The 22,485-nt window shown below is 49.3% G+C and overlaps 2 protein-coding genes across 2 annotated transcripts in view; one reads left to right on the plus strand and one right to left on the minus strand.

The window, feature by feature from the left end:
- The window catches only part of LOC101754464 (translation initiation factor eIF-2B subunit beta), a 6,302-nt gene extending 5,606 nt beyond the window's left edge, over positions 1-696 (minus strand). Inside the window, exon 1 of the mRNA XM_022829704.1 lies at positions 542-696. Within this exon, the coding sequence (XP_022685439.1) occupies positions 542-696 (155 nt within the window). The remainder of the gene's footprint in view (positions 1-541) is intronic.
- Positions 697-20,858: 20,162 nt separating this feature from the next.
- On the plus strand, positions 20,859-22,364 carry LOC101782437 (GDSL esterase/lipase At2g27360). Its single transcript, XM_004986528.2, has 5 exons — positions 20,859-21,136; positions 21,224-21,439; positions 21,522-21,670; positions 21,764-22,037; positions 22,121-22,364. The coding sequence occupies exons 1-5, from the start codon at positions 20,959-20,961 to the stop codon at positions 22,312-22,314; spliced, it is 1,011 nt and encodes a 336-aa protein (XP_004986585.2). The 5' UTR covers positions 20,859-20,958; the 3' UTR covers positions 22,315-22,364.
- Positions 22,365-22,485: the final 121 nt, after the last annotated feature.

The following is a 22,485-nucleotide window of genomic DNA, read 5'->3' on the forward strand; positions in this document are numbered from 1 at the left end:
AGGATCATGAGCATCCTTTGGTGATCCAACTCATCTCTTAATTAATTTAATTTATAGATATATAAAATCTTATCCAGATCTTGAAATTTTATTTAAAACCAATTTTTTTCCATTACCACTTCTAGTCAGATACGCTTTAACCACTACATTCAAGTATGTATTTGATCTTTGATTCCGCGGTTCAATGGGTTAATATGTGAATAGTTTGACTATTAATGGTTCAATAACCAACCGTTCCTAGCTATGCTTCCCGCGAACAAGAGAAGCAGGGATGATCTTAGGTCCTGAGGTTTTGTTTGGTTCTCATCCTAAAATCTTTTGGACTAAAAGGTGATTAAAAACTGACTAAAGAGCCAAACAACCTGACTAAAAGGTGACTAAAAAGTTTTAGGAGACTAAATCTTTTAGCCCTCCCACCCCCTCCTAGAACTGACTAAAACCTTTTGTTCCCACCCATTACCCCCCACCCTCCCCCCGCGCCCTCCCTCGTGCCGCCGCACGGGTCGATCGCGGTGCCCCCGCTCCCTCGCGACGCAGCTACATGGGCCAGCCGCGATGCCCCAGGCTCCGCCGCCCTCGCCCAATGCCGTCGCCGCCGCCCTCGTCGGCGATGCCGTTCTGACTTGGGGTGGCCGTCGTCGCAGGGGATCGGAGGAACTCCGGCATCGACCGCACCACGGTGGAGTCGCTCCCCATGTTCCGGTACGGCGCCCTGCGCAGGCAGAAGGAAGGGCTCGAGTGCCACACTCCGCTCCTCGCTGCGTGCGCAGGAAGGAGCGGGAGCCAAGGGCCTCGATCTCCATGGCAGTGCTCGATTTGGGCAGTGGGGATCTCGATCTTGTCAGTAGGAACTCGATTTCGGTTGCGGGGAACTTCAATTCGGCAACTGGAGCGGGACAAGGGCTGCTGTGTGAGAAAGAAGAACCGGGGGCAAAATGGTATTCTTGTCACAGCATTTAATGATTTTAGTTACTTTTAGTCAAGAAACCAAATACCACTTTAGTCCACTTTTAGTTCATGGACTAAAGTGGTTTAGTCCATGACTAGAGAACCAAACATGACCTTAATGCCGTACGTACTAAGCTCAATTACATATTATAGTTAATCCTTAACTTGTTTTATCAATGACAAATATATTATGTTTAATTGTATGTCCTATATTATGGTTTTTAATTAGAGGTTATTTTCAATTGTATGCTTTATATTATTTCATCATTACTTTTCTAACAATGTCAATTAAATGGGCAAAACATTCATAGTTATATCATCGGTACATAACTCTAAAAAGATGTCCGATATTTTTGATAAACATAACAAAATTAGTATTTTATAGTAGCAAGCACATGCATTGTGGTAGTCAAATAAAAAATAGGGTTGCTGACGCCCAGATCCTAGCACTAGCGTCGGACACCGTAATAACGTAATGACATTATTGACTAATATAAGAAGGAAAAACAAAAAACCTACGGGGTATAACATCCGCGATTAGGTTGAAAATAGCTTAAGCTTTAGATAATTTGGCGAAGAAAAAGTTATGCCATATTCGTGCAACATCACCCAGCATACAACGCAATTCCCGTTCTTACCAGGTTGATCATTTGATCTCGAGACCACCATGAAGATTATCCAGGAACTATATTTTGAACCAATCACAATATAACTGTATTGTCAGATTTGGTGATCGGGTAGTCTACTAGGAATTACTCAGGTGGTAGATTTGTAGGTGGGGGAGATCGTAAGACCAAGAACTCGAATAGTAACGCAGGGACGCAAGATTTAGACAGGTTCGGACCTCCGGAGAGTAATACCCTACATCCTGTGTTCTGGGGGATTGTATTGCTGATTGCGGGTGCGAAGAGTTAACGTGCCGTGGGGGACGCTCCTGGCCGCCTTATATAGACTGACGACCTAAGGTTACAAGCGGATACGATCTAATCCTAGTTGGTTGTTACAAGGAAATCGATCTGAGTCAGTTTACAATGTGTATCCTGCAATATCCGGGTGATATCTATTTCGCCCGGCCTCCGAGCTTATGCTTCACGCGTCTTTATGCCTTGCCCCACACGCCATGGTTGGGTGAGGCCCACTTGTCAGGCCGGCCAGTACCCTGGTCGGTGGGGACCCGTTGGTACCCTTATCCCTTAAACCCTTGAGCAATGTGGAGTCGAACGGGAGCCCAACGGATGCGCAACGAAGCTTGTAATGTACTCGACTAAAGTTGCGGTTGCGTTGTAGCGATGGAGAGGCTGCGCGGTGCTAAAAAAGAAAGAAAAATTGAAGCTTCCATAGACGGATGACCAAATGCACGTGGGCATGCGACTGCTGAGCTCCAGAATGCCATCCTGTAGATCGAAGGGAAGCACATGGAGGACGTCGCAAGACACACTCCATATGGAGTAGCCCCCAAGAACTAAAGCGATTAAAGTAATCGGTCCAATGATAAAAAATTCGTGCAGTAGTTGTATTGTGAGGTTTCAAAATATGGCACCCGAGGACTAGCGAAGCCAAGGGGCACACTGACCTGAAATAGGCGCCCAACCCCAGAGCGAGAGGACTGGCGGAGCTAAGGAGGCACGCCGACCTGAAATAAGCATCCGCCACCAAGCACGAGGACCGGCGGAGCCACGGAGGCATGCTGTGAGACTTAACGGAAAACCCGTGGATTCCATCCACCGCGTGTGCCGTAACGGGGGACCCGTGGATTCCATCGCTAGGTTTACATGTCAACTCCTTCAAAAGCTGAAGGGGCACGGTTTCCTTTTCATTTCCACTCTTCTTGCCCCCAAACGCTGCCGCTGCCAATGCCATTGCCGCCGCACCTGAGAGCCCTAGGTCGCGCCACTGCACCCTCAAGCCGCATCCACCGCCTCTTGCCCGAAAGCTGTAGCCATTGCCATCACGCCGCCATTTCCCACCGTATGCGAACCAAGAGGCCTGCCTACATTCGATTTGCGTCTCAAGGAATAGAAACTGAAGAGATGGCGGTGAAGCAAGCACCAGACCCATCAACCTACTATGGGTGAAGTCCATGATGATGGAGGAGAAGATCCAAGCGCTCGTCGACCGCGACCTCCTTGGTCCCAAGTCACTCCTGGAGTGGAAGGTGACCGCGGGCTAACATTTCCCCTCCGAGGATTGGATTGAGACCGTCATCTTCGCGGCGTTCCTCGAGCGAGGATTCGGGATCCCCATCGGAGATTTCTTCCGCGGACTCCTTGACTACTACAAGATTGAGTCAGTTCATCTCAACTCTAACTCAATCCTGGACATCGCCGTTTTTATCCATCTTTGCGAGGCATTTCTCGGAATCCCCCCATTTCAATCTCTGGAGGTATCTGTACCAACTAAAAGTTGTCACAACGAAGGGGAAGATGAGAGTGATCGGCAGTTGTGGATTTTTGCTGCGGCCGAAGAGGGTCACCGAGTATTTTGATCTGCAACTGAAGGACACAAACAAGGGGTGGCACAAGGAGTGGTTCATCGTCGCCTACCAAAAACCCGAGTTGCCACCCGACTCGGGTTCGCACCCGTGACAAGGCCGAAGTGGTTGAACCAGCTGACCTTCAAGGAGATGGTTTAGGTGAAGCAGCTGCTGAAGGAGATCGCTGATCCGAAGGCACGTGGGTTCACAACAGGGGCTGTGAGCATTAATTTTTGCTGGAGGTTGACGCAGCCTATCAAGGATAGGGACCACCCCCTGTACGAGTACTCAGGTCCATTGGATCTGACCCCGGCGGTACAACGGAAGGTTACCCGAGGGGAGGTCACCAACCGGGTGTCCGAGTTCTTTCGCAGCGTCATCAAGAATAAACATTGCCCCAAAGCCTATTCCCTCAAGAGGCCGGCCGACCCGGTAAGATCTTGACTTCATCATTTAACTGTCCAGTTGTGTGTTGTTTTGCGTTTTCTCGATCTGATCCTGTTTGAGTTCTTCTATCTAGCACCACTTCCTGGAGGTGCTGAGCCACAACGGCCCAAGGTCCGCCCCACCACCGATGTCGACCAGCTGCCTGCTTCCCTCGACTGGGAGTCGAACTCGTCCATCGACGTCTCCGACGAGGATGTGCCGGTCCAAGGCAGCGTGACGGAGGCTAGGAGTACTGCTCCTGTTGGGCAGTGAACATGCCAAGTCATCCACAAGGTGGTGGAGTCCAAGGTGCCAGAGACGGAGAAGGGGAAGTAGAAGAAGGGAGGGGCCACTAAGCCGCAGGTGCCGTCTGTGGCAACCACCTCCCTCATTGAAGCCTCATCTGGGATAGTAACTGACGACTCCAAGTCGCCCAGCCCGGTTGTGAAGAAAAAGAAAGCCGAGCTCCTTGAGACAACCGATGCCGACGTGGAGAAGCTCAAGGAGCAGCTGAAGGTAGAGATCCACGGGGGAAAGCCGAAGGAGCTGACCCAGCCGCCGCTGGCGCCTCTTCGCCCCAAGTTCAGAGCGAAGAAAAGCACACTCTGCGTATGGTCATAGCGTCGTTTATTGTTGAAAGTTTGTTTGTATGCGTCTTCACTCCACCTTTGTGCTGCGCCGATCGAGCAGGAAGGCGGTGATGGAGGATGAGCCAAGCCTGCAGGATGTTGGCGTCGGGACTGAGGCAGAAGGTCAAATTCCTGATGCGGCCCTTGGGACTGCATCTGCGTCTTCTGTTCAGGCCGGATGCGGGAGCGGCCTGGTGGTGGAACCTGAGAGGCCCAAGTAGAGGTCTCCGCCATGCCAAAATGATGCCGGGGACGCAGCCACTTTCATGTCTAGGGCCGCCGATGCTAGCGTCTAGGTGCAGATGGAGGAGGCCCCCAGGGAGGTGCAGGTTGACGTCGAGGTGGTGGGCTGTGACGTTGACGTCGAGGTGGTGGGTTGTGACGTTGACGTCGATGCCCACAAGGAGGATGGCCCCACTACCCTAGACTTCTTCGGGACGGCCCTGGTGCAGGACGTTGCCGACGACAAGAAGGATCTTGCTAACCTGAAGCAAGCTTCTGCTAAGGTCGTGGAGGTTTTATACATAAGTTGGTTGACCTAATTTGGTGTTGCCCTTCATTTAGTCTTCTTTCTTTGAATTGCTGGACTAACTTTTGTACAGAACCTGGCTGAGTGTGCGCATAAGAGGACAGATGCTGTCCACCGTGTCGAGGAGTATCACCTCAAAGCTGAGCGCCTGGAGGCTGAGCTCAAAAGGGCCAAGGAGGATGTCGCGGAGCAGCTCGGACAAAAAGATCGGGAGCTAGCTGACCAGAGACGTATAACCAAGGAGGTCCAGGGCGATCTCAGCACCATGTTGAATGGTACGGCTTCGACCCTTGTGAGGATTCTAGTTTGAGTAGATGAGGTCAGTTTCTATTCTTGAATCTTGGTAATTTTGTAGATGCCTGAAAGAAGGAGGAGAGTCTCAAGAGAGACCTCAAGGAGTGTGAAGCTACCAATGCCCGACTGCAGCAACACCATGATATTGCCATGCACTGTGAGTATGCTGTGTCACAAAAAACTTGGCTTTAAGGCCAACCTATGCAAGGACATTGACTGGTGCATGATTGCAGCAATGCATAATCTTTAGCATGATCAGGTGGTCATTACAGGGTTGGAGGTGGAGCTGGAGGACCTACGGTTGGCCGCGGGATATGTGATAGACATGGTCCAGCCCAAGGCCAACCCTGCTGAACCGATGATGCTGCTGGATTGTTTCAGGAGCGCTCTCGATCGGCTAAAGGCTCTAATGAAGGAGACCGTCATGGAGTGCACTAAGAATGTCATTGCACTTCTGAAGACACATTTTCCCCGGCTGGCCATGGAGCGCGTTGGAGCAGGGGTTGCCAAGGACTTCGATCTTGATAACCTTCCAGAGTTAGCTGACCAATATCAACAAGCTGCGGAGGATGTAGTCAATGAGTTGGACCTGTAATGAAAAAACTATGATGTGTATCAATCTATGTCATGAGACAAGTAAACTAGTTGATTAACTTATGCAAATATAAAGGCTCCATCCCTTCTTTGGTGTATACGATAGGACATCATGTAGTTTAGGCCTGTAGCCGCTAAGTGCCCAGCCTTGCTTGACCAGCACTCTGCTGAGAGCGGATCTCGAGCTTGTAGAGGGGGCGGATGCAAGGTTGTTTAGGTTTCGCGAGCTAGGACACCGTCCACACGAGTTAGTCGTACTACCACGAGAGGGGTAGGAGAAGGGGTGAGACCCGGAGGTCGGTGCATAATAGGGGAAGCCGCTAAGCGTAACGATGAGGGTTTGGTCTGTCGATCAAGTCGGATAGCCCCCAAGCATGAGGAAGAGCTCAGGTAGGAAAGCAAGATGGTAGTAGGTATGCCAAGAACCTAAAGGGTTTTATTTATTCAATGTGAAAGTTATAAAGAGTACATAGCTTTTATGCCCTAGGGGTAGATGCGTCGCAGGTGTTGAATGTTCCATGGGTTGGGGACGCCTGAGCCGTCCCCCCAATGCAACCGGTATGTGCCGCGCTGGATGACCTCTTTGAAATGAAGGGACCCTCCTGGGGGCCGACAGTTTGTACATGTCCTTGGTGGACTGGATCCGGTGGAGCACCAGGTCACCGACATTGAATGAGCATTCTAGATGTTCCTATCATGGTAGCGTCAGATCTGCTACTCGTGCCGTGTGTGCTGGATGAGAGCCGGCACGCGATGTTCTTCCAGGCTGTCGATGTTGACTTGCCGACTCTTTCTTCCTCGTAGTTTTGGATTCGTGGGGCACCGAAAGCCACGTTTGTTGGCAACACGGCGTCGGAGCCATACACCAGAAAGAAGGGAGTATAGCCGGTAGCCTGACTATTTTTAGTTCGAAGGCCCCAAATGACATGGGGTAACTCGTGGATCCATTTGGTTGTGTACTTGGATGCATCATCAAAGATGCAAGACTTGAGGGATTGGAGGACCATCCCATTCGTATGTTCGACTTGGCCATACTAAGGAGTGTGGGTGAGATACTAAGGAGTGTGGGTGAGATACTTGGCCATTGTAGTGTGGGTGAGATACTAAGGAGTAGTACACATCGATCAGGTTGTCCTGGCAGAAATCCCAGAACTCGGATCCTGTGAATTGCTTGCTCAGGTCAGTGATGATCCTATTGGGGACCCCAAAGCGATGGGTGAGCTCTTCAACAAACTGAGCAGCTTTGGGTGACTCTGTGCTGGTGACAGCCTTGACCTCAATCCACTTGGTGAATTTGTCAACTGCCAAAAAGATGTGGGTGTATCCACTCGGAGTGGTCTTGAAGGGGGCTGACCATGTCTAGCCCCCAGCATGTGAAGGGCCAGGATGGCGGGATGGTGCGTAGAGCTTGAGCTGGGAGGTGCTACTGCTTGGAGAAGAACTGGCATCCTTTGCACCTCTGGATGAGCTCTTTTGCATCAGCAATAGCGGTTGGCCAGTAGAAGCCTGAGTAGAATGCTTTCCCGACTAGACTACCTAAGGCGGCATGGTTCCCGCACGAACTCGAGTGGATTTCGTGGAGAAGTTCAAGACCTTCGTTGCGTAGGAAGAATTTCATCAGGATGCCGGTAGATGCGGCCTTCTTAATTGTATAGTTCCTTGCCGATCACAATGTAGTTGGTGCTGTGTTGTGCGAGTTTTTCATGCTCGGCTTTGTCCTCAGAGGACGTGTTATCAGTGATGAATGCAATGAAGGGTGCTCGCCATATTCCTCTGCCTCAATCATCTAGACATCGGCGGATGCTGGGTCAGCCTGAGGCTGGGTATTGCTGTCAGCTTGGTCTGGGTCCAGGATCTTGATGGAGGGTTTTCTCAGGTCCTAGACGAACACGCCGGCCAGAACTTGGGCGCGCTACAAGCCAAGCTTGGACAAGACATTGGCGGCGATGTTGTGTTCCCTGAGGACGTGATGAAATTCGAGGCCATCGAAGTGAGCCTTGAGTTTGCGGACCTCAGCGCAGTAGGCGTCCATGGTTTTCTTGGTGCACTCCCAGGACTTGTTGACCTGCTCTATGATGACTTGGAGTCGCCATACGCAAGGATGCGCTTTGATGCCAAGAGAGGCGGTGATGCGGAGTCCATGTGTAAGGGCCTCGTACTCGGCGCCGTTGTTGGTAGCCTTGTATTGGATCTGGAGGATGTACTGGAGCTGCTCAGCTTTCGGGGATATGAAGATGACTCCAGCGCCGGCTTCTTCAAGGTTGAGGGCGCCATCAAAGTACATCGTCTAGTGCTCTGACCTCTCCAAGGAGGGCGACTCTTGAATCTTAGTCCATTCAGCAACAAAGTCAGCCAGGATCTAGGACTTGATCGCATGATGTGGGCAGCAGTCGATGTTGAATTCCCCGAGTTCCACGGACCATTTGACGACTCAGCCGTGGACATCCCTGTTGTGCAGAATTTCACCTGATTGGGTAGGAGAAACCACTTGGATCTTGTGCGCTTGGAAGTAGTGGCGCAGTTTATGGGAGATGATCAGAATTACGTAGAGCAATTTCTGGACCTGTGCGTAATGGACCTTAGAATCGCTTAGAACCTCGCTGACATAATATACCAGCCTTTGCACCATGTGGGCGTGGCCGGGTTCTTCGCATTCTACGACTAACACCGTACTCACGACATGTGTTGTCACGGAGATGTACAGCTATAGCGTTTCTTGGTCGGCCGGGACCGTCAAGGCGGGAGGAGTGGAGATGAATGTTTTGAGTTCCTCGAGGGCCTTACGGGTCTCGTCATCCCACTCAAACTTGTCCGCCTTCTTGAGCAGCTTGAAAAAGGGAAGTCCCTTTTCGACGAGCTAGCTGATGAAACGGCTAAGGGCCACCATCATGTCTGTGAGCTTCATGACGTCTTTCTTGTCAGTGGGCTGCGCCATGTTCGTGATGGTGTCTACTTTGATAGGGTTTGCTTCGATGGTGCATTGGCTGACCATGAAGCTCAGGAGCTTTCTTGACGGGACACTAAAGACGCATTTGCCCGGGTTAAGTTTCTATCGATAGGCCCGGAGGTTGTCGAAGGTTTAGGCAAGGTCGGTGATGAAGTTCTATTCATCTTTGGTCTTGACGACCATGTCGTCGATGTAGGCCTCTACATTTTTGCCGAGTTGTTTCTTTAGGCAACCCTAGATTGCCTTCTGGTAGGTGGCACCGGCATTTTTTAACCCAAAGGTCATGATGTTGTAGCGATAGATGCCATAGGACGTTATGAACGTAGTCCTATCTTGGTCGGCGGGGTTGAGGGCGATCTGGTGATAGACCAAGTAGTAGTCAAGAAAGCACAACAGGGTGCAGCCGATCGTGGAGTCCACAACCTGGTCGATGCGAGGAAAAGGGAAGGGGTCCTTAGGGCAGTGCCTGTTGAGATAGGTGTAGTCGATACACATTCTCAATTTACCAGTTTTCTTTTTTATAAGGACTGGATTTGCTAACCAGTCAGGGTGCTTACATTCACAGATGAAACTGGTAGCTAAGAACTTATTTATTTCTACCCTAATGGCCTCCTTGCGATCTTGAGTGAAACGGCGAAGCTTCTGCTTGACTGGCCTTGCTGTCTTGCTCAGCTCCAAGGAGTGCTCAGCCTGCTCCCACGGAACGTGGGGCATATCGGATGGTTTCCACATGAATATGTCTGAGTTATCCCAGAGGAAATTGGTAAGTACGTCTTCCTATTTGGGAGAGAGGCCAACCTTGATGAGGGTCGTCTTGGAGGGGTCTTCCTGGGCGAGGCTGATCTTCTTGACTTGCGGGTCGGGGTGTAGTGCCAGGGGCGTCAGGTCCACCTCTGGGATCATAAGCTGGTTCTGGTCCACCTTCTTGGACTCGACGAGCATCATGGTAGAGTTGGTCGAGTACTCTTGGGTCTCGGCGAGCAGCACAGCTTCCGTGTCGCACTTGTAGGATGTCTCAACATCACCAAAGATGGAGAGGATGCCGTTTGGAGCTGGCATCTTGAGGATGAGGTAGGTGTGGTTAGGAATCATCATGAACCTTGCTAGCATTAGCCTACCGAAGATGGTGTGGTAGGACGTCTTGAAGTTGGCTACCTCGAAGGTGAGGTGCTCAGTGCGGTAGTTGTCAGGTGTGCCAAACGTGATTGGCAGGACGACTCTCCCAATAGGATAGGATTATTTGCCAGGTACGATGTCGTACAACGGGTCTTTACAGGGAAGGAGCCGCTCAAAGTTGAAGTCCATGTGTTTCAGGGTCTCGGTGAAGATGATGTTGAGGCCGCTACCGCTGTCGATCAGCACCTTGGAGAGGAGAACTCTATTCATAGTAGGGCACACCACGAGCGGGTAAGACCCGGGGTCCGGGATGTGCACCCAGTGGTCTTCCTTGGAGAAGGTTATGGGCATCTCCAACCAGCGCAAGTACTGGACTTGTGTGACAGAGACAAAGTGCACTTCCCTGCTCTGCATCTTATGCTTGAGCCTACTGCAGAAAGTTTTGGAGCCGCCGATGATGATGTTGACCTCCCGCTCAGCGCGCGGGAACTCGCCGTTATCGTTTCCGGCACCGTGGTTGGCATCAGGGTTGTGCTGGTTGCAGCGCTCTTCTATGCATTGGTCATCGCGGCGGCCATTGTGACGGTAGCGATTGTCATTGCGGTTGTCGTGGCAAACATTGTCGTGACGGTTGTCGTGGCGGTCGTCTCGGCGTGGCCGCTTGTATTCTACTGGAGCGTCGAGTTGATTCTTCAGAACCGAGCAATTGCGGAGATTGTGGCATGCATCCTTGTGGAAGGGGCACGGAGCATTCAGCGTATCATCGAAGTCTTCCTGGAGGAAGGTTGTTTGCCTTGCAGGGTCGGCTTTGGCGATGAATGATGAGGACATTAACACCAACGATACATCCACACCTACACAAGTACCAGTTTGTGGTCCTATTACTCGCGCCTGTGCTCGTCAACTTAATCATCAAGTAAGTTCACTCTTGAGTTTCTATCCATCCTATTTAGACCATGGAAACACGTGCACTCTTGTTTTGGACAGGAACCAGGGAGAAAACCGAAAGGGAAAAGGACTCGCGCAGGTTGGATCCGGACTCTAAAACAACACCAACTTGTGATGGTCACCATGGTCACATACGGACTCAGATTGGGGCGTTCAAGTACTTCATGGATTCGTTATGAAGTCTATTTTCATATAAATTTGGACTCACATCCATATCTAGTCTGAGGCTGTCTCAATAACTGATTTACTACTGAGAGGATTTCTAGTGTTGCGTCACTTTAATTTGGCCCAATGGGCCGTGTATCAAGTCGGGTCCAATAGGGACGTGTCCTAGGGTTGGAGCATGACCCCAAACATCTTGATGGTCATCCTCACACCTTCATATACCCCTTAGCTTCCACCAAGATCAGTTGGGTTTTGTTTAGATCAAGTTTAGCTCTCGCTACTTGCTTGTAAGCGTGCGTGCTGGATCAGCCGCCCGTCTTCTTATCTTTGGAACCACAACTTATTGAGATTAATATTGAAACCTTTATCTTCATCTAGTAAATTCAGTACTTGTTATACTTGTCCTTGCTAGTTCTTCGATTGCTTGCAGGACGAGTGCACTAGTGGCCGAGTGACGCGCTCCACAAGATCGCGGCATCCATTGGAGGTGGTGTATCGGTTGCTAAGGCGCAGCTTGGAAGGCTGTAGTCGGGCCGTGAACGTCATCTCCATCCACCAATCGAGTTACCCTATGTCCTCTCATCGAAAGATCGGGCTCCAACCCTAGCGGGTTCCTATCAACGAAGACCTCGGGGGCCCTCTTCCGAGGTCGGGAAGGCTTCGACCTAGGTTGGCACTGGTTGTCTTGATGGGTCGGCGGTTCGTTGTCATTGTTGTGGTGGCTTGACATCATATAATTGGACGTGCTCAGCCTCATCCGTTTCGGCGTGATGGTTAACGATGTGCATCATGTGTCCAACCGTCTTTGGATCATCCTAGAACATGGTGCGGAACATCGATTGGTTCTTGAGGCCAGTGCGGAAGTACCAGATGACGTCGCGGTCTTCAACGCCGGCTAGCTTGTTGCGGTTGTCGAAGAAGCGGTTGACCTACTCGCGGAGAGTTTCATTTTTCCGTTGGCAGACTTGGACGAGGTCTTGCATGCTTCTAGGTCAGGCATATGTAGCCTAATAGTTCTGGGTGAAGGCTCTGGTGAGTTGGCCCCATGTGTTGATGCAGCCAACTGTTGGATTTGGTGACCGGCAGTCTACCAAGAGGTTACCCAGGTGGTAGATTTGTAGGCAGGGGAGATCGTAAACCAAGAACTCGAATGGTAACGCAGGGACGCAAGGTTTAGATAGGTTCGGGCCTCCGGAGAGTAATACCCTACGTCCTGTGTTTTGGGGATTGTATTGTTCATCGCAGGTGCGAAGAGTTAACGTGCCCTGGGGGGCGCCCCTAGCCGCCTTATATAGTCTGACGACCTAGGATTACAAGTGGGTAGGATCTAATCCTAGTCGGTTGTTACAAGGAAATCAATCTGAGTCGGTTTACAATGTGTATCCTGCAATATCCGGGTGAAATCGGTTTCACCCGGCCTCCGATCTTGTGCTCCACACGTCTTTATGCCTTGCCCCGCACGCTATGGTCGGGTGGGGCCCACTTGTCAGGCCGGCCCGTACCCTGGGCGGTGGGGACCGTGGGTACCCTTATCCCTCATGTATGAACCATGTACCAGATCTAAATTAAAAGAGTGTATTGGTGGTCAAAATTGGCACCATGCCGACCTAGTAAGGCTGACTGGTCAGACCAATTTTTCAAGGTGGGCTGACCGGTTTGATCCTGTAGCTGGTTTGGCAATACGAACCGGTCTGACCGGTCTAACCCTACTCTAGGTAGAATTGAGGAATCCTCGTAGATTAAGACTTATAAAAGGATTTTATTGTGGGGCAAGAGCTCCCCTCCATATAAATATAAAAGACCACGGCCGATTGAGTTTTTAATCAAATCGATCAAATACAGTTGGCTTTACTTTTTTTTATCTCTAACCCTAATCTTTTCTAACCCTTTTTGGTTCTTCTTCCTTCATCCCTACGGCAATTGAGTAAGCTTTGAGTGGCCTGCCGACATCGTCCTTAGCTTTGTTTTCTGTCTTAGTATGTTTTATGGTACACAAGTTTTACCAAAATACAGGAGGCATGTGTTGGTGGCTAAAATCGGCACCAAGCCGATCTGGTGAGCCCGACTGGTTTGACCGTTTGATTTTGTAGCTGGTCTAGGAAACGAACCAGTCTGATAGGTCTATAGAGGCAGTCTGACCGGTCTAATCCTAGTTTTAGTAGAATTGAAGAATCCTTGTAGATTAAGATTTGTAGAAGGATTTTCTTGCGGGGTAAGACCTCCCCCACCCTATAAATATAAAGGACCACGGTTGATTGAGTTTTTAATCCAATTAATGAAATACAATTGTCTTTATTTTTTTATGTCCAACCAATCCCTTTTGCTTCTTTTTCATTCGTCTCTACGGTGATTGAGGAAGCTCTGAGTGGCCTACCAACATCAGAACAACCCTAGCGCATCATTCCTAACGGGTCCCGGATTGGGGTTCTTAGATTTTCACGGTGCCCATATCTAAACCAATTTTACCGGCTTCCCTGACCGATCTGACCAGCTTCCCCGACCGGTCTAACCAGTCGAGGGTAGGAGCTTCATGAGAAGAGTTCGACAACCGCATGATCTAGTGTATTCAGGGTGCATTTGGCAGAGCTTCCAGATCTGATTCTCTGGTTAATCCAGCAGGAGCTCTGCCAATGAACTAAAAGGTTGGGAGCTGAAAAAAGTAGCTTCTCTTGATTCTGTGAAGTGATTCTCCATCCTGATTTTAAGAGTTTACGCTAGAGAATAAAAAAGAATCAACTTTCAGTCACAGAATCACTTCTCTCAGAGAAGAAGCTCACATAGAAAATCAGATTAGATGAAGCTCTACGAAACGCACCCTGAATATACGCCAACAGAGTGGTTCAAAATCTTAAATCTATTTATCAACCCTTTTACCTTCGATATGTTTTGGCTTGATAGGGTCATGCACGAGTTCTTAGTCTAATGTAAAATCACACGGTTGTTACTGAAATAAAATTGTAACACATTACCAGCTCATGCCGGGTGAACTAGATCCACGAATCAAAGACAATAGTGACTCCGATATAAACATATCAGGATGTGTTTGGTTCCGCGAGCAGTAACGTAAATGGAAATAGAATCAGATTGCACTGCAATAGGTGGGATGTATGATTACTATCTTTGTTTGGTTTACTAATGTAAATCCCGGCACGTACTACAATCAGATTGTTTTTTTTGATTACGGTGGTTGAGGAGCGGTATCGGGCACGTACTGATTCGGAGATCTGATTACGTGTTAACAAATTATAAACAGTTGCAACAAACGGATGTAACGATAAGACTTACCCTCTGTAATAAAATTAAGTTACATTTTAGGAACCAAAGACCATCCATCTAATAGTGACTCCGATATAAACATATCAATTTCTCTAACCTCACAATTGCATGGGCAATAATTCGGCATGGGCAATAATTCGGTTAGGGTTTCTAAAAACTAATCACTAGACCCCAAAGGAATAATTCTATCCGATCTGCAAGCGGGGCAAAAAATGAAGTCGATCGGAAATAAAAAATACATGGACACGAGGAAATGGTGAAGAATACCTTTTGACTTTGCACGGTCCCAAAAACAATCGAATTCAGTGCAGCCTCAACGAGGGGGCAGCTCAAATAAGCAGGGCTACCCTCATCAATCAAATCAAATAAGTACAAAATAGATTTGCCGCTTGCTATATGCCGTGCCATACGGCTCCTCTAACTCTAGTAGAATCATGCGGCAACAAAATATTTATATTAACATCTACGCATGGCATTCAACATGACAATAATAATATGAAATTAATAGCATAAAGAAAGCATGAAAAAAAAAACAAGTTGCTTTCAATCACCCGATTTTAAGCCACATTTAGATGTGACATCAATTCAATTTGACCTAGTAGGAGCATTGCCGATCCAAATCATTAGAGGCAGAGAACCATGTTTCTAAAAAACAACCACAAGTACTCAATAATTTCGCGCATTAGTAATCACAATAATTGATTGTATATCCTAGAAGATAAAATTAGGTCCATAATTCTAACTACAACAAACTGAAACAGCTCTCGTCATCCTTAGAGAAGATTCCAATGAAGGATCCTGACTCGTCCCCTGGCTGACATACCGACAGTTCCAGACCAGATAAAAACCCCAGTCAATAACATGTGATATTGCATTGCAATCAACATTCATGGAAAATCAACCCACTCTTCCTCTTATGTTTCAGCAAGCCACCAAACATCATAGCAGATTCACAAATAGCATTGTCAGCTCGTACTAAACAAACCTCAACTTTGAAATCCTGCAAAATGATATATTAAGTGGTTACTGACACTGACGAGAGCAATACTATATTAGTATAATAAGCCACAGTGATTTAGCCTCCATGAACTCAATTCAGAAGCACCTAGCACTATAACCCAGGAGCACCTATATGCACAAGACATGAATGGATCACCCAAATAAACAGCAGGCTCTGAGCACCACCTCGTTGTCCTCAGGCTGGCAGCTGCAGGTACCGATATGAGTTCTCCTGTACAGATAAAACATACAAAGTATTGGGCAATGGTCGCCACCTACAATCAAATATCCAGCACAAAGGAAATGAAATGATTATCACCTGCAAAATAACACCATGAGACTTGAGACCTTCTGCTCTGAAGATACAAGGAAAAGATTCAGATTGTTGTATCTGTAAATGAGGACCAATCCTTCCAAAGACGTGGGAAGTACAGATAAGGCCAGGCGTAAATAATATAATGTACCATTCGAATGAGTTCCAGTTGCTTCAAAACCAACCAGCATTGCACCTTTAAATTCATTTTGATGAATCTCCGTCCAACCATTGAACTCCAATCCAAGTATAGGCAAGGCACAGAGCAGAGCTGCGGGCCGGCGTGGTCAAGCACAGGTGTGGGGGAGGATGGTGCAAGGCACAGAGCAGAGCTGCGGGCCGGCGTGGTCAAGCACAGGTGTGGGGGAGGATGGGAGGTGGCGCGTGCGGATCGGCGAGCTCCTGGCCGCATGAGAAAGAAGATAAGGGGAAAAAAATCTTGAGAGGATAAGCCGGTGGCCGCACGAGCTGGAGCTCCTTCGCGGGCCGCCGGCCGGGGGAGCAGGGCTCCGCCACGGGCCGCGCCGCCGGTCGGTCTCGCGAGAGGATAAATCGGAACTAAAAAGGAAAAAGAAGCCAAGACGATGACAGGTGGGACAATGTATAATGACACGTGGGGCCCACGAGTTACTGAAGCTTCCAAGTTCCCAGCCAATGGCATCGTTTCCCGTGTTCACGCGGCGCTTCTCCTCGCCCTCGTCGTTGTCGTCGGACAGGCCGATGATGCCACGCCGCTCGAGGGTTGCAGGCGCACTACGGCCGTGTCTTCAGCTTCGGCGACTCGCTCACTGACACCGGGAACGCGGCCATCCTCCCGGCCACCGCTGGGGGGCCCTTCACTCGAGCGCCCTACAGCGAAACCTTCCACCACCCCGGCGGTCGAGCCTCCGACGGCCGCCTCATCATCGACTTCATTGGTAAGCACTATATATATATATGAGATTGCTGCATCTGCACGCGCGAGGACGCTCTCATGTAAATTTCTGACTCGTATGGCGCGCACTGGAGTCGCTAGGGTTGCCACAGCCGACGTCGTACCTCGTTGGCAGGACTAAAATTCCATCTGAGTCAATGGGAATTTCGAAACAAGTGGACGTACAGAATCTGTTAGGGTGTTGCTCCATCGTCTTTCCGGCCGTTGGGCCATGTATCATGTTGGAGCCCATTAGGGGCACGTCCAGTGGTGCACGCCCCTAAGCACTTTATATTCAGTAGAGTCAGTCAAGTTAGAGTTTGGAGTTTTGCATAGATCAATCTGTCATTGACAGTCGTCGTTCATCGGTTTGTGAGACCCCAACTTCCTGTGCTTAATCCAAAGTTTCTGCAATTGAGTTGCGTTCTTCCTTGCTCTTGCTTGTGTTCTTGATTCGCTTGCAGGAGGTAGCCTTCGTGGCGAGGTCAACTGAACTGCGCACGGTTGATAACCAGAGGAGAAGTGATGCTTCGATTGCGGGGTTCGGGTCATGTTGATCAGAAGCCGAATCATTTGTTTTAAGTCTCCACCAAATTAAAAGTTATCCTCACCGGAAGATCGGGCACCATAATTCCTATCAGTACCACCCCACATATGGGCAAGCCGCAAGAACCAAGGGCAGCATTAGGCACCAGGGGGCACCGACGTTGTGCTAGTTAGGTGTTGCACTAATTATATCTTATTAGGTTGAAGATTTTTTTTTCTTTAATAGAGGAATACCCAAAATCATAATTCTAGGTCCGTCACTGGGCGGGCCTCAGCATGTGGCCCACGGGGCCGCGTCAGCGGCAGGCCTATCCTCTGTCCAATGTTGCTCCTGCAGCGGCTGCAGGCAGCAATCAAGCAATCGTGCTCTTTCAGGCTGGAACTTCGATTTCTTTTTTTAGATTTTTTTATCTCTGATTTGTTCAATCTCAAAAGAAACAGACTGCTCGATTTTAGAGTACTCGCTTGTTCGGATTTGTTCAATCTCAAATGAAACGGAGTGCTCGATTTGTTCAATCTGCCTTGCGTTCAGAGTGCTCGCTTGCTTGTTCAGATTTGGAAGAAGACCAAGCTGCTTGCTTGCTTGCATGTCCGGTGGAGAAGAGAGCAAGAGAGAGAAGGGGGAGGCTGTTGTTTGCTTCTTGCGTAAAGAAATCAGAGGAGGAAAAAAGCAAAATAGCTATATTGGTCCTCCAACTTTGCTCAAAAGGTTGTTTTAATTTTTAAACTTTCAACTTTGCTCAAAAGGTTGTTTTAATTTTTAGACTTTCAGAAGGATCAATTTGATCCCTAAACTATTGCTTCTGGTCCTATCTATTTCTTAATCTTATGTGACATGCCACGTTGGTGTGCCATCTTGTTGGTATGCCCACATGCAAATTAGATCCACGTAAGCTCAATTGATCAGAAGTAGGAATCACATGCATACTGGTCAATCGACTTGGTCACCAGTGCATCATGCACGCATGGCAGTTACGTTATATGGGTGAAGTGGCTTCAAGAAAAAAGGGTGGCCGTTTGGTTATTGGCTCTCTGGCGACCATGTTTCAGCTACGGAAATGTAAAGCACGTGACAACCGGTCCAACAAAATCATGCACCCACACAAACTTCGCCACACATCCTGTACACCTGTGCGCTGAATAATCCGGGCAACTGTGTTTCTTCTGTTGCTTTTTGTGCGGGGTGATGTGTAGGGTAAGGGTAGGCTACGCTAGCTATAACAATTACATCTACTGCATCATCCAGAAAACTTGCAAGTAAAAGAGTCATGGATCATTACCATTAGACACACAGCGCAGCGGAACAAGAGTTGGAGTAGCCGGTCCAACGTAGATGCATGTCGGTGGAGAGGAAGTAGTCGATCATGATTGCCTCCTCCTCATCCTCGCCCCAGCAACCGCCTCGTGCCGCCATAGCCGATCAGCACAGCAGCAATAGTAGTAGCGCCTCCACAGAGTCCATACGTACGGGAAAGGAACGACGTGCGCCGATGTGCTACCACTGCGTGCCCGGCAGGTGTCTCGGGGTCAGGCCGAGAGGAAGTGGCAGCTAGGGTTGTAGTTTGGTGGAATGGTACGCCCCTCTAGCCCCACTTCTCATATTTGTAAAGCACATTAATGGGCTTTCCAAGTTGTACTCTAATCCCTCGTGGATCAAATATCATGTGGACCTTTAGTCTGAATTGTTAGATTGCCTTTTGGGCACATCATCAACATGATGCACACTAATAATTTGGCTACTGATATGTGTTGTACGCTGAATGTCTTTCCTCATTTTGTCCTCTTGACAACAAAGAGAGTTCCTGGATGAAGTGGTAGTGTCTAGAACAGAGCATACGTTTTCAGCTAAACTTCTTTACATATGATTTGTATACAGTATGCTTGAACGATCGATTCGCATGTGGGTGTACCAATCACATGATGTGGCATGCCATATAAGATGAGGGACAACAAATGACCGGAAACAATAGTTGAAGGACCAAATTGGCTCTTTTGATTGTTCAGGAACAAAAATAGCCCTTTGAGCAATGTTGGAGGAGCAATATGCCTATTTTGTCAAGAAAAAAACGAGGGGCTGTCAGCGGTAGAAAAAGCGTAGAGGGGAGGGAAGGTGAGAAATAAAGGGAGGCTGACACACGGGTCCCAATCACAAGGGTATAATAAACTTTTCACGACAAGATTTCCTATTTCCGGAGCTAGATCCGTGGCAACAAGTAGACAACTCTAGTATTTTTCTGGAGTGAAGGTGGTGGAGTGGAGGTGGTCGGATGGAGCTGAAAAATTTGGAGTGAACACCCCTAAAACCCTCTTGGCCATGGCTGCTCTCTTTTTCTACGCTAATGAAGCAGTAGTGAACATATATCTGTTACCGTCATCAAGCATAGTCATTTGACAGAGGCCATTAATTTACTTTCTGGTCTAAAGATATTAGATGGTTCAATTTTACATCAAGAAGAATGACGCACCCGAATTTGAATTTAAAAGAGCTCAAGCACAGATAATGTGGGTGTCATGCGTACATCACCCTACTAACTAATCTAGGTTCTGTTCCTATAAAAAAAAAGTTACACAGCGATGATACTCTCTGCTTGCTTTTTACTTGGACACAAAAAAGTTACAGGTACATGGTGGAAATAGAGAGTAAACAAGGAATCAAACTAAAACTAAAATTAAAATTAAAACCAAAATTATTGAATAAGCATCATGCTCATCTTAACTAACACAAAGACTTCTTTTCTGTTGCTCACGCAATGCGACAGATAACTTGACTCTATATGTATATATAAAATGAAAGTAAACGGCCCTATGAAAAAGAGATGGCAGGAGTCACTAGTAGAGAATTGGCTTTCCATGCGCCCCCTTTTATCCCGGTTTAAAGTTGGCCCGAGACAAAAGGTTCACCAACCGGGACTAAAACTCGGTCACTGGTGGGGGACTCACCAACCGGGACCTTTTATCCCGGTTGCAAAGGCTAGTGGGAAAAATAGACTCTGAGAGGCCTTTTATCCCGGTTGGTGTTACCAACCCGGATAAAAGGGCCAAGAGCCTTTTATTCCGGTTTATAATACCAACCGGGATAAAAGGGGGTCGTTTATCCCGGTTGGTCTTTCAAACCGGGATAAAAGGATCCCCAACGAGGTGACTGGAAGGTGACTGGAGGAGGATTAAATCTCGAACCCTTTTATCCCGGTTGGTGTTTCCAACCGGGATAAAAGGGTCCCCACGAGTTAATACAAAAGGATAGCATCCCCTACATAGTTAGATGTGGTGTGTAGGTGGGATGGCAAGGAAGCTACGCGCGAGGCTGGAGGTTGTGGGTTCGAATCCCACGAACCGCGCACGCGCATATTTCGCGTGAAAAATCGCGTGACTCGTGACTTAGGACGTGCGCGCGTGGGAGGCCTGCCTGGGAGCTCGGGTTTATCCCGGATGGATTTTCGGGATATTTGCACCCTACCAATCGGGACTAAAGCCCAAATCTCTACTAGTGAGTTATCTCCAGGACTGTATCCCCATGTGAACAACTGGGAGATTCGTCTATTTAAGTTTATCAGTCTCCTTGTCCTCATTCATAATTCAAAAGGAAGGGAAAAGGAAATTAAAAAACCACAACAGCTTCGAATGCCAGCCCCTGAAGAAATCGGTAACCATGCACTGACGCACCACCTCAGATGGTCAACGCTGGTACAAGTAGCCTTACAATTAAACCACACGTACAGCTCTTCGACTTATCAATGGCTCAATTGCAACGCCTCTTCGTGGAGGTCGTCCTCACCGTCCTCCTCCTCGTCGCGGAGGCCGCCGGCGATGCCGATCTGGACACAAGAGCCTGCCGCGGCCTGATGCGCGGCCGCTACACCCGCGTCTTTGCATTCGGCGACTCCCTAACGGACACCGGGAACTCGGCCATCTTCCCGCCAACCGCCGGGGGCACCTTCACCCAGCTGCCGTACGGGGAGACCTACTTCGGCCATCCCAGCGGCCGGGCCTCCGACGGCCGGATCATCACCGACTTCCTCGGTAACCGCAACCTAACCACACATGTAACCTGTTCATTCTCACAACGTGATTCGTGAGCTGTGACGTTCTTGTGCATCCACCACGTAGTGGAGAAGCTGAAGGTGCCACTGCCAACGCCGTACCTCGCCGGCAGGACGGCCGCTGACTTTCTCAACGGATCAAACTTCGCCTTCGGCGCTGCGACGGCGCTTGAGCCGGCGTTCCTAGAGACCAGGGGGTTAACGGCGTTCGTGCCGGTTTCTCTCAGTAACGAGACGACGTTCTTCGAGGATGTCCTGCAGCTGCTTAGCTCCTCACACCACGGTAACACGAACCAAAATCATTCAAAGAATTTTTCACCAGATGATCTTCCTAATTTCCTATAACCCATTACGCGAAACTACAGAGCAGCTCAGTATCACGGCGAGCTCAGTCTTCTTTTTCGGAGAGATGGGGATCAACGACTACTTCCTCTCCCTCAGCAGCAACCGCACCGTTGACGAAACGGCGAGCTTGGTCCCGCACGTCGTCGGCGCCATCCGCTCAGCTCTCACCGTAATTACTCGTCGTCGTCCATCCGGCCTCCCTCGCTAACGCACGCCTTCCAATTGCTTATTCTGTCTAATTATATATTCAATCCGTGAACAGGCCGTGCTCGCCGCCGGCGCGAGGGCGGTGGTGGCCACAGGGATGCCGCCGTTAGGCTGCGCGCCGTACCAGCTCGCCCTGTTCCCGGGCGCGCCGGGCGACTACGACCGCGTCACCGGCTGCAACACTCGGCTCAACGGGATCGCCGAGCTGCACAACCGCGAGCTGAGGCGGACGCTCGACGAGATCCGGCGCGCCCACCCGGGCAGGTCCTTCCTCTACGGCGACATCTACAGTCCCATCGTCAGCGCCGTCACCTCGCCGGCCAGATACGGTACAGAGACACCACACCCTCTTCAATTGATCCACAGGCATTGTGACAAGACTCATGAATATCTATCGATCGGCCTGTCGCAGGCTTGAGCGACGCCCCGTTGGCCGCGTGCTGCGGGGGCGGCGGCGGCCCCTACAACTACAACTTCACGACGTTCTGCGGCTTGCCGGGGTCGACGGCGTGCGCCGACCCGTCCAAGTCCATCTCGTGGGATGGGATCCACTTCACCGAGGCAGCGAACAGGCTCATGGCCAGTGCCATACTAAGTGGACAGTGAGAACACACACACAATTTGGCGTGCCAGCAGCTGTACCATCCCACGATCGGACATATTCCCCGGCAGATTTCTTAGTTCTTTTTTTTTGCAATTTTCTAGCTCTGTGCTAATTCTTCCTCTACATTTTTTTGGAAATACTCCTTCAAGGTCCCGCTCCCCCCTCTAATTACC

This window comes from Setaria italica, chromosome IX (genome assembly GCF_000263155.2).
Source record: "Setaria italica strain Yugu1 chromosome IX, Setaria_italica_v2.0, whole genome shotgun sequence".
NCBI classification, from domain to species: Eukaryota; Viridiplantae; Streptophyta; class Magnoliopsida; order Poales; family Poaceae; genus Setaria; species Setaria italica.

Bases quoted from the DNA above. Each gene is read 5' to 3' on its own strand.
- LOC101782437 (XM_004986528.2), top strand. From the start codon at position 20,959: ATGCGCGGCCGCTACACCCGCGTCTTTGCATTCGGCGACTCCCTAACG. The intron at 21,671-21,763 runs GTAATTACTCGT...ATCCGTGAACAG, and splicing joins CCATCCGCTCAGCTCTCACC to GCCGTGCTCGCCGCCGGCGC. The intron at 22,038-22,120 runs GTACAGAGACAC...GGCCTGTCGCAG, and splicing joins CACCTCGCCGGCCAGATACG to GCTTGAGCGACGCCCCGTTG.